Source organism: Phragmites australis, chromosome 11 (genome assembly GCF_958298935.1).
Source record: "Phragmites australis chromosome 11, lpPhrAust1.1, whole genome shotgun sequence".
In the NCBI taxonomy this organism is placed as follows: domain Eukaryota; kingdom Viridiplantae; phylum Streptophyta; class Magnoliopsida; order Poales; family Poaceae; genus Phragmites; species Phragmites australis.
Genome location: NC_084931.1, coordinates 14451503 through 14468056, shown reverse-complemented (window position 1 = coordinate 14468056; position 16554 = coordinate 14451503). Strand labels below are relative to the sequence as shown.

Here is a 16554-nt window from a genome sequence, read left to right as displayed (position 1 = left end):
ATCTACCCATTTGCCAATGCATGTGAGTGGATTCTCTATTTTCCTTTCTTTCTCCTGTCTTTCTTGATTTTGTTGTTCTTCTTATTTTTGAGAAGACATGAACAACAGTCAAATTAGTGCCTTCTTTTTTTACATCCAAGAAACTTTTTTTTTCTTGGTTCTCTCCTCATAGTTGTGAAGGCCACATCTTTGATTGTCATTGGGATGCCTTCGAAGTTGACGTTCTTCAAAGTCTTGTCCAATTTCTTCATAATTACAATGACTTCCCGATCGACTTTATCTTCACTTGAATCATCCACATTCCTCTTCTTCTTCGTCACTTGAAGGTGGGCTTGACTCTTCTTTTTTCTTCATCATCTTCATGTTTTCTTACTTGCTTGCAAGAGCAATGCTCTCTTTCCTAGATGAAGAAGGAGATTCATTCCCATTTTTAAAAAATCTCTTGTGAAGTGAGCTTTCCTAGCAATTTTATTGGAGTCATCTTGATAAAATATTCAAAATTGTGCATGATGGTGATGATGGTGTCATATTTGGGCTAGAGAAGAACTTGGAACATTTTCCTCACAACATCTTCATATTTTAATTGTGTCAAGCCTATGCCATTTAGCTCATTGACAATAATATTTAAACATGAAAATATATCATTAGCATTTTCATGAGGGAGCATAGCAAAATTATTCAAATTAAGCTTGACAGCATGATAATTTTTCTTCACGCACATCTTTAGTTCAATGAGCGTGGTCCATACATCATATGCATTTGTGAGGCTATAAACCCAATTGAAAACATCAATGTTAAGTGATGGGAACAAAATCCTTCTAGCTATAGCATTGAATTGCAACTCTTCCTTGCCAGCTTTTATAGTATGTTAGGCCTATGAATAGGATTCATGCTAACATGTACCACCCTCAAAACATCTAATCCTTTTGCCTCAAGATAACAAGACATGAGGACTTTCCAATGGTGAAAAATTGTGCCATCAAATTGTAGAGCCCTACCATCCATCCCGTCTCTGAACATCATTTCCATCTAAATATGTTCTACGTTTATCTAGTGGGACTACTCTCATGTAATAAAGTTTTACACCCTAGGTTCCAATCCTAAAAACTACACACTTTGTCCCATGGTTTTTGAGTTGCTGCTCACCTCTAGTTCACGTTGGAGTCCCTCGCAGGGGTCAATCTCCCTGAACGGATAACTCTACGGCTCTAGCTATTAGAGCTACACACATGCCGATGGGTCTCTTACTAGGAACATCCGGATGATCATTGTCATCTTCGCTATAGTAGTGCTTGTTTGCTCCAGCACAGACCACTCCTCTCGCTCACAAAGCTTACAGCCGCTCCACAACCTCCTTAGAGGGTCCCGTAGGATAACGTTATCGCCATGCCATTCAGGTGGTGGCAAGCACTAAGAGTAATAAATGCAGATCACTCACTTCATCCAACTATAGGCAAGCTAGATGCACACAAGGCCTAAACTAGTAATAAACAAGTCTTTAATCACCTTGATCTTCAAATATCTTCACTTGGTGGCTAAAGAACTCCAAATGTGTGATGAACCTTCCCTTGAGCTCTAGCAACCTCAAATGGGCCGATGGAAAGGTATTTATAGAGCCAACTCTAAAAAATAGTTGTTATAGCTCAAATTGTATTGTTTAAAGTTATAACTCAAATTGTAGTCACAACATTGACCTCATCATAATATGTGTTGAGTTGGAGCCTAAAAACAGTATTTGCTATAAACATATTACAGTGCACTGTAATAAGTCATCGCATCATGTAGTGCCAAAAAACCATCCTGGGGATTTTGGCAATAACCCCTTGCTCCAGACTCCAATATTGATGATCTTAGTGTCTATGTAAAGATTATAAGGAGCTTTCCATATTTTCTATTATCACCTTGAGTTGATTCACTTTTTAAAAAAAAAATCAATTGTCACCGCAACATGCGGTGACCACATCCTATTATGTGGTGACCGCAAATCTTGCTGCCATAACTTCTCAAGACTCCGATTCTGATGGCCGAAGAACTTTAAACATCTCCATTAAATCTTGAGCTTAAACCTATTTGATCAAATCCAAATTTATGAGACAAGTTCAATTTATTCCTCTCTTTACCCCGCTTTAATTCTTCGATGTTTTGGACCTTTCTTTGTTTATTAGAGGTAGCCAAACCTAATGCTCATCAAGCTACTAATTCCAAACCCCTTTTGCTCTCAACCCCATAATCACTCGTCCACCGTAACTCTAATCCTAAATCTAGGTTTGTCCTTTTAGTGAACTTTCACTAGATAGCAAAAGCCCAAATGAAAATGAATACAGCTATCAAAATTAAACCTCGGTATCGACGAGATACCGCTACCGGTGGCAGCAGCAACGGTGAACGCCCGAGCAGTTCGTCAGTTCTTTGCTTGAGAATCAACCACCGTTTCATGTCTCAAGTCCTTACGAACCAACCAGAATCAAAGCGATCGTAATCAAGGGTTCGTTTGATATGTTGAAACAAAACAGAAACCGCAGAGGCAAAAGGAATATGACTTCTATGTTATGAACTTCCATTATAACCTGTATTATGTACTTGGACCAAAAGTAGCAGCAAGAGAAGAAATAAACCCGCACCGGCAAAGACAACACGCACCGATGATCCAGGAATACAAGTAAGCAAAATAACTAGATAAGTACAGATAACAAACGGCACAAAGCATTTACAAGATTTGTGAACAATGCGGTCCGGTAGTATTTACTGTTCTGTAAGACGCACCATTTTGTGTATGGTTTTCAGCATTCTCATGTATCAAAGCTTTACAGGTTACATTTTTACCACTTCCCACCAGTAACAGATAATTCTTCCTGCCTATAAGTCAATATGGCAAGCAAAACTTGCAGGTTTCAGTTACACCCAGAAGCATCCACTTGACCAACAATCACCAATTTTTTACAGAAAGCAAGCCGATAGCAAGGACGTAGTCAGTCTCAATGGGCCTTCACATCCAGATCGTCCGTCCAGCTTTACAGAGTTTGGATGAAGTTTGCTGCAAACATATGCTGACGTTGCAACTGAACAGCTCTCTAAACTATTGCTTGAACATATTGACAAACATAACGATTCCACTGTCAGATAATCTTCTTGAACCTTCTCACATTGACATCACCGGGAAGATGGTTTCACATGTTAAATAAAAAGGACCTCCACTTGAATTTTCCTTATGTGATTGCTTGTCCATTGTTATGTTAGTAGTTTGCCATTTGGAGTCTAAAACAACTGGAAGAATAGACTTGTGGAACCATCACCAAATGACCGAATATCAGCAGGTTTTACCAATGCTCTACACAAGGGGCAAGTCCGTTCTCGCTCAAACCTAGAAGCACCATAATAACAAGCCATCACTTCTTGTGGTTTTCCAAATAGGAGAATCACAGGTAAAATTATTGCAAACAACTAAGCATTGAAAAAATTCACTAGTGAAAAGCAAGAGAAATTTAAGGGCATGTTTAGTTCCCTTGCTGACCTTTGCCTACCAATAGGCATGTTATGCTCCCTTGCACACCTAAATATTTCATTCCTTTTGGAGGAGACAAATTGGCTCCCCTCCACTAGAAAGGATTTCCTTTTTTAATGGACCGAAAAGGATTTACTTACCCAATAGCTAGGGTGGTAAGGAGACTAATACGCCCTAAATCTATGTACCTTGCTCTGCTATATAAAAAATGTTTTACCAAAACAGATATTCTGCAGCATTGCCATAAGCAATTGTCCCCTCGCGATGAAGATATCCTAGACCTAGAGATTAAAACTCTATTGCAGTAGTCAATAGTCACACTATTTGCTTTTTGCGACAGACGCACTAGTCATAGTAAAAGATATAGATTGGTTAACTGTTGTTTCTTGAATAACATCACTTCCAAGACTGCCTCATTCACACATAAAGAACACACGAGAATTCAGTAAATATATTCAACGAGATGCCTGACAATAGGTGCATAAAATAAATGGCAGTCAAAGAATGTTACCATTCTGAAACGCAGTCTTCACAGAAAATATGTTTACAGCAAAGGAGAACAGGCACATGCATCTTCTCCTGGCAGATGGCACACATATCACCAGCAGCATTTACCTGCATCATGGCCCAGAAATAAACAGATCCATTAGCACTAAGAAAAAACCTAGATTTGCAGACAACAGTCTCGACTCTTCAAGACTACCAACCAAACTGGCAAAACAACCAGAATGGCGATGTAACATTTCATATTCTCTAGATCTTGGATAGCTGCTAGTTGCAGAATTTATACAAAAGTCATACTTTAAATTAAATAACATTAATTTAGCAAGCTTCCACAAGGACAGCAGTGGTAGCTCGATAGTAATATCTATTTGTATCACCGTGCAGGTGCCACGAGTCTATTCTGAACACTAAGAAATACATAATCAACCAAAGTTAAGGAATGTAGATATTAATCATTTACTCTAGCAAGAGTTAAGACTCCATGGCATCACAGTGCCTTATGATAATCCTGTTTGGTGGAAGCGCTTTTAGATATTTTAGTGTGTGATTAGATGTTTTTTAAACTTTATTGCAAAACAGATATTGTTGGTTCCCAAAACAATAGAAGTAGGTTCAGTTACTAACAAAACAATCTACATGAAAGAAATCAGAGAAGGACTAGCCACTGTGGCAGAATTTTTAAACTATATGATCTACCAAACAGTCTGCTAGTTTTCCACAGCAGTTTTAATAATAAGGACAGCAGAAGACAGCAAACTGACCGTAGCTCTACAAAATAAATAGTAAAAACACTTTTTGAAAGAAACAAGCATTTAAAGAATTAGGAGATACTATGGGCAAGCCAATGGTATCCTGTTACCCAAGCAATTAGAGAGTACAAACTAGAAGCATGACCCAGCAAAGGAGATTTTTACCTGTTCTGCAGTTGCGTAAGACCCATAATGCACGTCTTTACGTGACAATGCTTTCACCGCAGCCAAGAATGACTGAACCTGGGAAGCCACATCAAGAATCAGAAATATGATTTCAAACCAGAGTTATATGTAAGTGCAGCAAACAATTATATGTCGGTAGTACCTTCTCAACTACCGAAGTCAACTTGAAAGTCATGTACAGCCCAGTGGTTAAAGATGAGAAGAGACTCCCATATTCTTTGTTCAGAAAGAAACGATACCAAACAGGAGTTGGCAACAAGGCACGATAAAGAAGCAGAAGGTACTCCACAAGGGTTAGCATTTGGCCCTAACAAAACAGGAAGAAGTGGAGAATAATAAGAACCAACTATAAACCCCTCAGTGTTTAACAAAAGGATCAGACCAAGTTGATCAACTTACAAAATCAACAAAATGTTGATAAGATCTTAGTAATTATTCAAGAAGTCATGATGATAACTAGGGCTGGCAAAAAAGCTCGAGACTCGCGAGCAGCTCGGCTCATTCACAGGCTCAGTTCAATTTGGCTCGGCTCATCCTTTTAAACAAACCGAACCAAGCCCCTTTTCTTGCTCGTTTTCTTAACAAGCCAGCACGTGAGCTGCTCGATTAGCTCATTAGGCCCGATAGATATGGCAATGTCAAATTCTGAGTTCAATAGTATAGTGATATTTTCATGTTTGACCAAGCTCAACTTGTCATCAACCTATAAGGCAAGCCTAGTATTCACAGAAACTATGTTGAGTACCGAAACATCTATGTTTCTTTGTATTTATTGATGCGCATTGGTATTTTTGGTCATGTTATTATGAGTTATTATTTTCGATATTATTAACATGCTTAAACATTGTTGAAGTGTTTAATCTCACCTAGACTCTTGACATTGAAGTTGAACTACGCTCATGTTACGTCAAGGTCTCGATGGTAGCGGTGGAGGTTCAGGTGGTGGCCCCTGACTTCTCAGGTGGTAGCCGCCGGTAGGCAAGGAGCGAGGTTTTGCCCCTCGGCTCCCTATTTTGGGTAGAAGAGGAAGATTAGAGAGAGAGGAGGAAGATTAGGAATGAACTGATCTCCTTCTTGAATTATCCTCAGGGTGCCCATCGGCTTACATAGCCATGCGGCTAACCAAATCCTCAAATTAAGAATGCTAAGAATGCGTGGCTGGACTAATTCCTCAAATGCATGGCTGACCAAATCCTCAAATTAAGGCCTATCACTCATGCTAACCTTCCTTTATCCACTACTTGGGCCGGCTGGCGCTTTTGACTTCTTCCCCTTCCTTGTGTAGTGTTTTCCCCACATAACATCTCTCCCCCCCTCGACCAGCAGCTCGTCCGCGAGCTGAAATGATGGGTATCGCTGCTGGAACAGCGTGAGCACCGCGCGGAGATGACGCAGATGTTCCGCCCACGAGTTGCTGAAGATGAGGATGTCGTCGAAGAAGACGAGCACGAAGCGGCGGAGGAAGGGCCGCAGGATCTCGTTCATTAGTGCCTGGAACGTGGCCGGCGCGTTGGAGAGGCCAAACGGCATCACCAGGAACTCATAGAGGCCGTCGTGGGTGCGGAAGGCCGTCTTGTGAACGTCTGCGGGAAACATGCGCACCTGATGGTACCCGGTTCAGAGATCCAGCTTGGTGAAGAAGCGGGCGCCTTTGAGCTCGTCCAACAGCTCGTCCACCACCGGGATCGGAAATGCATCCTTCACCGTGATGCCATTGAGTGCTCTGTAGTCGACGCAGAAGCGCCAGGACCCATCCGATTTCTTGACGAGCAGTACCGGCGAAGAGAAGGCCGAGGAGCTGGGCCGGATCAAGCCCTGGTCGAGCATGACACGACACTGGCGCTCCAACTCGTCCTTGTGTGCCGAGGGGTAACGGTAGGGTCTAACTGCCACCGGTGCCGCGCCTGCCACGAGGTTGATGTGGTGGTCATGAGAGCGCGGTGGCGGCAGCCCTTGTGGCTCGGCGAAGACCCCCTCGAACTCAGTGAGCAGGTCGTCGAGGAGATCGCCACCGGTGGAGAGGTGGAGCCCGAGCCCGGCAGGTCCTGCGGTGCCGCGCCAGCAGACGTGGTGATCGTGGCGCCAGAATGACATCGAGAGGCGGCCGAGGTCCCACAAGATCGGGCCCAGGGTGGCCAGCCACTGAGTGCCCAGCACCACATCATATCCAGCGAGGGGGAGCACGAAGAAGTCAGCGACGAAGGACTCCCCGTCGATGGTGAAGGCGGCCTATCGCAAGACGCCCGCGCACGGGACGCGCTCTCCATTGGCCACCGTCACGTAGAGGGTGCCGCGGCGTTGGGTAGGCAGCTTTGTGGCGGCGGCGCCCTCCTCGGAGATGAAGTTGTGGGTGGAGCCTGTGTCCAGCAGGGCGTGCAGGGTGGTACCGCCCACCGTGATGAAGAGCTGCATCGTCTCGCTCGTGCGGATCCCGGCGATCGCGTGGAGCGAGATGTGGGGGACGTCGTCGGCGTGTGGCTCTTCAGAGCCCTCGGCGTCGTCGGCCTCGTCATCCAGGTCAAGGAGGAAGAGGCGTTGGCACACCTTGTTGTGGCCCCGGCCGAACTTCTCGTTGCAGTTGAAGCAGAGGCCGAGCCGACGGCGCTCCTCCATCTCGGACTGCGACAACTTCTTGACCTGGCGCCCTTCCACGGTGACCGTCGTTGCGGGCGGCGCCGGCAGCGCCAGGGTTGTTGGTGGAGCTGGTAGGGCCCTGGGCGCCGGGAGGATGCCTTTGCCGTTGTTGCAGGTGGACGTGGTTGGCGCTGCAGACGAGGCCGCAAACTGTTCACGCAGTTCCATTTTACGGGCCAGGCTCATAGCCACCGCCAGCGACTGAGGATTGAGGACCTCGACGTCGAGGCTGAGCGGCGGCTGGAGACCCGCGGTGAAGAGCTGCACCCTCTGGGCCTCCGTGAGGACGCCCGCGCGCGGCAGGAGCGCCTGGAAGCGGTCTTGAAACTCCTCCACGGAGCCCGTGCGCTTGCACGCCGAGAGTTCGCCCAGGGGATTGGAGCAGAGGGGCGGACCAAAGCGCAGGTTCAGGAGCTCCGAGAACCGTCGCCACGCCGGGGTGCCCTCGTCCATTTGGATCTGCATATACCAGAGTTGCGCGGCATCGGTGAGGTTGTACGACGCCATCCATACCTTCTCTTCCTCGACGATGCGTTGCTGGAAGAAGTATGATTCGCAGCGGTTGAGGAAAGGTAATGGATCGCCCTTGCTGTCATACTTGGGGAAGTCCATCTTCTGGAACTTCGGCGGCCGATCGTTGTGGTGCTCGCCGGTGTGGTTCGAGCCCGAGGCGAAATCCCCAGGGCGCTGCGAGGGCTGGCGGGCTTGCTCCAGGCGCTGGATCGCCTGAGAGTTGCTGACGGTGGTGGTGGTCAGGGCGGTGACGGCGGCGGTGAGGTCCTTGAGCTGGGCCATCACGTCGGAAAGCGCCGCATTGACGTCGTCGGTGCCCGGCATGGTGGTGTTGGCGGCTGCGTGGGGGGTTTGAGCGGCGGAAGGGGTAGGGGAGGATGGCCTGGAAGCTGATACCAAGATGTTACGTCGAGGTCTCGATGGTAGCAGTGGAGGTTCAGGTGGCGGCCCCTGACTTCTCAGGTGGTAGCCGCCGGTAGGCAAGGAGCGAGGTTTTGCCCCTCGGCTCCCTATTTTGGGTAGAAGAGGAAGATTAGAGAGAGGAGGAAGATTAGGAATGAACTGATCTCCTTCTTGAATTATTCTCAGGGTGCCCATCGGCTTACATAGCCATGCGGCTAACCAAATCCTCAAATTAAGAATGCTAAGAATGCGTGGCTGGACTAATTCCTCAAATGCATGGCTGACCAAATCCTCAAATTAAGGCCTATCACTCATGCTAACCTTCCTTTATCCACTACTTGGGCCGGCTGGCGCCTTTGACTTCTTCCCCTTCCTTGTGTAGTGTTTTCCCCACATAACACTCAGCTCATGAGCCAAACGAGGCAGCTCCAGCTTTCTAATGAACCGAGTCAATCTCCCTTTTCAGCTTGTTAGTCCTAACGAGCCGAACCGAACCAGCTCGGTATCCAAGCGAGCCTTAACGAGCCGAGCCAGCTCGGTATCCAAGCGAGCCTTAATGATAACTAACACTCTAGAGAACTAATCCCTGCATGTTACAGTAGAACAGCACCAGATGGAAACCACGTACCATCAAATGTTTGCAACATATGATGAGATTAAGAAATTTTGAATTTATTTTTTACGTGCCAGAGAATTGAAGGCTGTATTCAACCCCTAATGTTGAACATGTCCTCGGAAAGAGAAACAAATCATTCTCGACTAAATGCTTGAGCTGTACACTCTAATTCAGTGTATCTATATAGACTATATTAGAGGGAACAAAGACCAATACTACCATCGACATATGGTTCCTAGAACAAATATCATCCACTGTTAGGTGAAAAGGATTTAAGATACTGTCAACACTGGTATTGGTGTGTATGTCAATACTCAGCATTGGCAACACCAATTGTTGCACAAAGTTCACTGGCTAGCATTGTCTTTACAAAATCCACACCCCTTGCCAGCATAACAATCACTTAGTCATGAAGGGTGCACAATATAATTGTCATTATAAGAATACACTGACTTTTTATCATAGATTATTCGTAGAAGTTAGGCATACGGTTATATTAATCAACGCTACACAAGTTGCTATACAACATGAGTAGATGAAGATCACAAGCAATTTTTATAACAAAGCATAAGAATTTGGAAAACATGCTTACCTGCCTACGGTAGTTACGGCCTCTGCAGTTCTTGTAGTACATAAGTAGCATGCACTTGATGGCCATTGCTGCCTGGCGAACCATTGTATCTGGAAGTAACTCATGGTTAGACATATCGTTACATCAATTATGATAACCGAAAAACATGTCAACTTGTTTCCCTGTGTCTCTAAAAGAACGTTTTTAAGAGTAAATGATATGAAGAGTTATTTTACCAAAACAGAAAATATGTCCCAGAAGCACAAGTGTAACAGGCTGCATTAAATATCAAGGTTCTTAAGGCAGTAAGGTGAGGCATGGCAACCCACCACTTACAAACACCTAAGCGATGCCTAGGCACTTGTGAAGTGAGGCAAGGTGACACCATACCAACCTAGAAACAGCAGAACAACAGCAGCAGGGAGAAGAGGAAAGAAAAAGGAAAAGAAAAAAGAAAACGCAGTAGAAGGGACTGGGCTGGCCCAGCCCACCATACCCCTCCCTTATCAACTTGCCCTGAATCCTGATCGCTTAATGCCCTCCATGTATCACTCTCGCAGCACCACTCACTCTTCATCTCTCTAGCAGCATCACCGCCACTTGCTTTCCCATCTCTTTCTCTCCAGCAGCCAGCTACTCCTCCCTGTCGCTCCCCTGCCCCTCACTGCACTGCCCTTCAGATCAACCGCCACCGGGGGGATGGGGGAGGGGGAGGCGGAGGCTGCTTGGCCTTGCTGGCCAGTTCCACTCCCACTCTTCCTCTCTCTCTCTGATTTTTGGCAATGTGTCAGCGACACCCATGCCTTTCGAAGCGCTTTGTCACCTAAGAACCTTGTTAAACAGTCAGTTCTATGCCATTCAATTGTTCCAGTTCTCTAGTACAGTTTAGTGTTGCAATATGTTTAACTCATCATCAGTTCTTGTTGCGTATTTCATAAAAAGAACATCATTGTTAGTTTGCAAGATTTCGCAACCGCAGAAGGCGAACATCGAATGGGCGAAGTTGATTACTTCAACAAAAGGCCTTAAACGAAAGCAATAACAAAGGGCATGTTTGGTTTCTTTTGCCCAACTTTGCCTAGCCATTGTAGAAGGCAAGGTCGCGCAAGGCAAATCTTGCTAGAGGAGAGACAATTTGACTCTCCCTCAAAAGCAAGGAAATCCTTGCCCACTTTGCCCAAATTCAAACAGGGCAAGGGAACCAAACATGTTGTCTTGTGCACTAACCTCATTAGCCAAAACTAGGCAGCGGTGGGAAAGAAACCAAACATGCTGACAGTATTTTTTCTGTTGTACATTATAAGTTCTAAAAATCTAGCTAATGAATAAAGAACGAAAATTCAAGAAAAAAATCCACAATATGCCACTGAATAATTGCATGTTTTATAATACGCCACTCATTGTGAGGCTGAACGTAGGCCCCGGGCCTACATGTTAGTGAGACATCAGTGGCATATTGTTAACATCTGAACCTATTCAGTGGCATAAAAGGTATTGCTGAAATTCATTACACAGAATGTCAGCAAACAGGCAGTAAAGTAACAAGTTCATTTGCAATTTCAGCATTCAAGAAAAAGTGATAAATGCAGAACAATATTCAGATAAACTAATATTTAATCTATAGTAAACTCAAGAAAGGCAATTCTATGTGGCTTACAGAATATTTAGCTGCCGTACATTTGAGAAACTATATGAGCAAATTCAAGTTAACAATACCATTGACCATGATGATAAAAATCGCATGCCAGAATGGTGGTATATCTTTTGGAGGAAGCATGAGCAGAGGTCTGAGAAGATCGTCATTCCTGTACCACCAATAGACGCCAAACACATGAATCATGAAGATTACCGTAATCCCAACGAGTACAGATATTTTTCTCTCGCCCTGTTAAGAAAAATACAAGTTGGAAATATCAAGATGTTACTAACAAATGTTTTCATGATTTATCAAGTAGGATAGTTCCACATAAGTATGGCTGATAGGCTGAGCAACATGGTACTAACTGGTGCAGTGGTAAAACATAACTCAACACCAGCTGATATCATTTGAATTATGTATTTGTCGTTCTACTGTCCATTATGGTCAGAGCATAGATGCAATGATATACAAAAGCTTTCTTAAGCTCATAAATGATGTCTTGGAAAATTCACCATTTGACTCTGATTTTACGTCAAGTGCCATTATTTGTACAAACAAGTTATGAAACATTTTCTTTGTTGCAGATAATCATAATGCTGCTATTCCAACTGATGAGGTTAGCAGAGAGGAAAGGCTGGCTAAGTAGGCATCCCATACGTAAAAAATTTCATTAAGCTAGGTACGCAATTTAGAAAGTGATGTGTCAAAAACTCCAACCTTCAAAGAAGTTTGCTTCCTCAATATATCATTTGATTTGAACATTACAGCAGCAATCCAAATTGTGACAAAGAAACCTGCATACCAACCAATCCTTCCATTAGTTGGCACTCAGACCCTTCTACAACAATCCTTGCCCAGACAAAAACCAAACAAGTAATTGAAATAGAATTTAAAACATGCAACTAAAATGATTTATTTCACCTCTTTAAATACAAATATGGTGTTACAGGTCAATACATTATAGTGGCAGAAAGATACACAGGGCATACTCTCCAGGTAAGGTACTAAAACACAAGGCTAACTAAAAAAACATAACTAGGCTGTTGCATGAATACTACTGCTATAGAGCTCAACTTGGTGGACGTTCAATGAATGAAGAAACACATAAGCATTAGGCATTCTCAAAATATAAGTTCTTGGTGGAAAGAAAGTTGACCCATAACTCATAAGCAAGTTGGCACAGCCTACTCGAACAGATATGTTAAATGCCTGGAGAGATGCATGCATCTGAATCATATTGCAAAGCTACGAAGATTTGAGCACATACAAGGAATTCCAACTATGGTAAATGTAGATGTGCTCCTCTGAGCCATCAGTTAAGATAAGCAGAAAATGCCTTTACGTGCAAGTAAACAAGACTGGCTGAAAAAACTCATCACTCAATTACAAGCTCAACCAGATAGGGAATGAGAATGGATACCTCCTAACTAATAGAGGAGCCTGATTTCAGAAAGTTAATAAAGCTGAGCTAGCGCAGCTAACTCTCCATACCAAGCTATAATGTTTTCGACATGTGTCAACTGAAAGATGTTAAAACCACCATAAGTAACTACGAACTCAACTAAAACCACGTAACAACACCAACCAAACCATAATGATCTGAAAATAACCCAAGTAATTCCCTACAACCACAGGACACTGAAATCACATCCTACGAAATAGATACCATGAGTCCATGACCTGCCATGGTACAGAAAAAGCATAAGAAATGCTAACTTCAAACACTAACATAGCTGATCTAAGTTGTTGTCTTGTTGCATTCCAAAAACTACGTCCTTTACTTTTTGCTTAGCATTCATAACAGAAGGTAGTAGAGCCCAATGACAAATTTTAACATAAGCAACCAAAGTTCTTGTGGACTTTACTCTAAATTCCTCCATTTGTTAGCAATCGTAACAAATTTAATAACAAACTGCAATCGCGACAACAGTAAAATTGCACAATATTTCAGTAACAAAACATCTTTAGGAAACGAAAGAAATACACAGCAAACCTTGGAGATGCTGCCGTATGAAGACGACGAGCAGGAGCAACGAGAATGGCAATATCTGCTCGATCCACCGCGCGACGTGGTGCACGTCGTACCGCTGGTACGCGCGGTCCCCGCCCCCGTTCCCCGATGCGCCAGCCTCACCCCCGCCGCCGCCGTTCGCCTCCGCGTCCGCACCCCCTCCCCTCCCCGCCGCGGACGCCTGGTCAACCTCCGAGCCGGCGGTCGCTTCGATCGAGTCCTCGGACGAAGCCGCCACGGCCGCCCCGCCCGCGGCCTCCGGGTCGCCCGGGCCTCCCTGGATCCGGATCGAGACCTCCCCATCCCCAGCAGCCGCGGCGGAAAGGAGGCCATCGACCTCGGACGGCAAGGACGGCGACGAGGGCACCGCGGACGGGAGGTGTGCCGCCTGCGGGGCGGGGCCGGAGGGGACGACGCCGGAGTACTCGAGGAGGGCGGTGAGTGGGGCCTGGAGGAGGCTGGAGGCGGAGAAGTTGAGGCCGTAGCGACGGAGGCCGGAGGGCGCGGCACCGGAGCCCTGGCCAGCCCCCCGGCGATCGGAGGAGCCCCTCGCCGGTGGGTCCATCGCCGGCGGCGGCGAAACCCTATAAGCCGGCGGCGCACGCGGAAGCAGAGGCGGGCCCGACGCGGAGACCCCTGGAAATGGGAGATTCGGGAGAATGGGAGATCCCCTTCCTTTTGCTTGGGTTGGTCTGCTTCGCCTTTTGGTTTTGGTTTGGTTTTGCTTGTTCACCGTCGCCGTGGTGATGGTCTAGCCGTCTGGCCTCTCTTTTTGTTTGGTTTTGTTTGTAGTTGAGTTGGGGAATTCTTTGATGTTTTATGACTTTTCGTAGGAGAGATTTGAGTTCGGTTTTGGTTTAATTAGTCAATGCGAGGAACAATGATATTAATATTGGTTTTGGTTAAGCCGTCGAGATAGGTTATGATATTAATGAGAAATACTATATTACGTGTGTTATGTCAATAGTTACATGTTTATAATAATTTATTTATATTTTATTATAACGGTAAAGCTAGCGTCAGGACATCCGATATATTAAATGTTTCAACTGTCCGTCGCAATATCGAAGACTAACATCTGTAATATTTTAAATCAACGTTCGCAACATAAAAAAAAAATACACTAAAAAAGCACACAGATCCAGACTAAAAAAATTATCCATTTGAGTTAATTCCTATATTCCGAGATGCAACATACGAAAATAACTTCTGCAGTAAAAATTCATAACATCTGAAACATTCAATTTGAACTATAAAACATTGGAGATGCGAAAATTTTAGAAATTAATTTGAATGGATAATTTTTTGGTCTGGATCTGTACACAAGAGATTTCGGGATGCAACATTATCGAAAAACTTCTACAATAAATTTTCATAATATCTGAAACATTAAATTTGAACATCCGAAACATTGGAGATATATAGAAATTAACTCAAATAGATAATTTTTTCGGATCCAGATCTATACGCAAAAGATTCCCGAGATGCAACATACAGAAATAACTACGATAACAAATTTGCATAACATCTGAAACATTAAATTTGAATGTCTGAAACATTAGAAATGCGAAATTATTTTTGGGCCGACCTAATAATACTGTGGACTGAGCGAGCTGTTCATCCGATGTATCAGACGTGTGAAAAGGAGCATTTCCATTATTATAAACTTCAAAATGATCTAAGTAAATGTATTGAAATTTTAAAAGTTTGATCACACGAAATCAGTGCGGTATTTATTTTAAACAGGAGGAAATAACAACAACCTAGAGACTATAAGTATGAGATCAATCACAAAAGTACATAGTAAAATAAAAAATGTTATTCTTTAGATTTTTTTCCATTTATTATCAATAGTATATGTGTATATGTATGCAATAGTTTTACCATTGCCATGAAGTTACAATGAAAACAGTTCCATCTAGACTACTTAAACAACACGGGATTACAATATGCCCAGTATATCTTAGGGTTATTTACGGCTTATTCGGGCATATTAAGTAAGTGGTCCCATCAGAAAATCAATTATTTCATAACACTCCTTTTGAACACTTTACGTTACCTATGCAATATATACGTATATGTATGCTAAGTTAATAACTCTCAAAAGACCCCAACAAACATAAATCGACAAGGAGAAAAGAATATGTATTCGTGGTTACCCTGGCATATGTTGTCTCATTAAAAGCTTCAGTTACCAGTAAACCATGGCCAAAAAACTTAAATAAGAAAAAAAAAGTACAGCATACCAATTATTGTGTGGGTATCAAAATACTCTCTTCGGTCATAAATACTTATCACTTTTAATTTTTTATGATCTTCAATGTGTAATTTTGACCATTATTTTCTATTAGAATAATTATAATATTTAATAAAAATATAATAGTATGAAAATAATTTTCAAGATAAATTTACACATATGATTTTTATATTTTTAAGTTAAAGTTTTAAAAGTTTGACCGAAGCTTTATCCAAACGATAAGTATTTATGATTAGATAGAGTATCTCTGTACGAAGACAAAATCCTCTTTGTCTCCTCTCATGCCAATGCCATATACTTACTTTAAATTTCTTGTGCAATTGTCTGCATGATGTGGATTACCAGTCACATTTTTCATCTTTTGGGGTAAGGAGAGACTTAGACGGTGCATACGACCATTGAATGGGTCGAGTATATAGATCGATTTGGTGCCTGAGGATGCTATTGTTGTAGTATTTGCGATAATATGAGCATATATATACATATCTCAATATAACAAAAGCTTCATGAAATATATATTAAAAATATGATCATAATTTAAGTGGCTGTTGGAAAATAACCACAGAAATTATTTAGCAAGTATCTGAAACAGTACTGACTATCATGATATAAGAAAATGGCTCTCAGATCATTCACAATAGTTGGCCTCAAATCTATGAAGATTTGCTTCCAAACTGATCATTTAGATATATCACTAATTAAACTAGAATATGAGATCACACCTAGAAAACGATCTTGATATACAATACTCTGAAGGCTACAAATACTTGGACAGAGCTATAGATTAAAATTATACTAAAAAGAGACTCAGTACAGCTAGAGTCCTTTGCACAAAGAACAACAGGACAACTGAACCTCAAGCAAGGCTAACAGAATATCAAACCAAGATAACAGAATATACTGAGATCAATAATCAAGCCTCATGTCCAGGTATTGCATACAATAGGCAGCGACTGAAAAGAAGGATTCA

General features: G+C 43.2%; 1 protein-coding gene across 1 annotated transcript; it reads right to left on the bottom strand.

The window, feature by feature from the left end:
- Window positions 1–2527: 2527 nt before the first annotated feature.
- LOC133884311 (uncharacterized) lies at window positions 2528–14086 on the bottom strand. The gene is made up of 8 exons (XM_062323671.1): window positions 13310–14086; window positions 12034–12110; window positions 11394–11562; window positions 9699–9787; window positions 5084–5248; window positions 4921–4998; window positions 4014–4117; window positions 2528–3361 (listed from the first exon to the last, which is right to left on the bottom strand). The coding sequence occupies exons 1-8, from the start codon at window positions 13890–13892 to the stop codon at window positions 3256–3258; spliced, it is 1371 nt and encodes a 456-aa protein (XP_062179655.1). The 5' UTR covers window positions 13893–14086; the 3' UTR covers window positions 2528–3255.
- Window positions 14087–16554: the final 2468 nt, after the last annotated feature.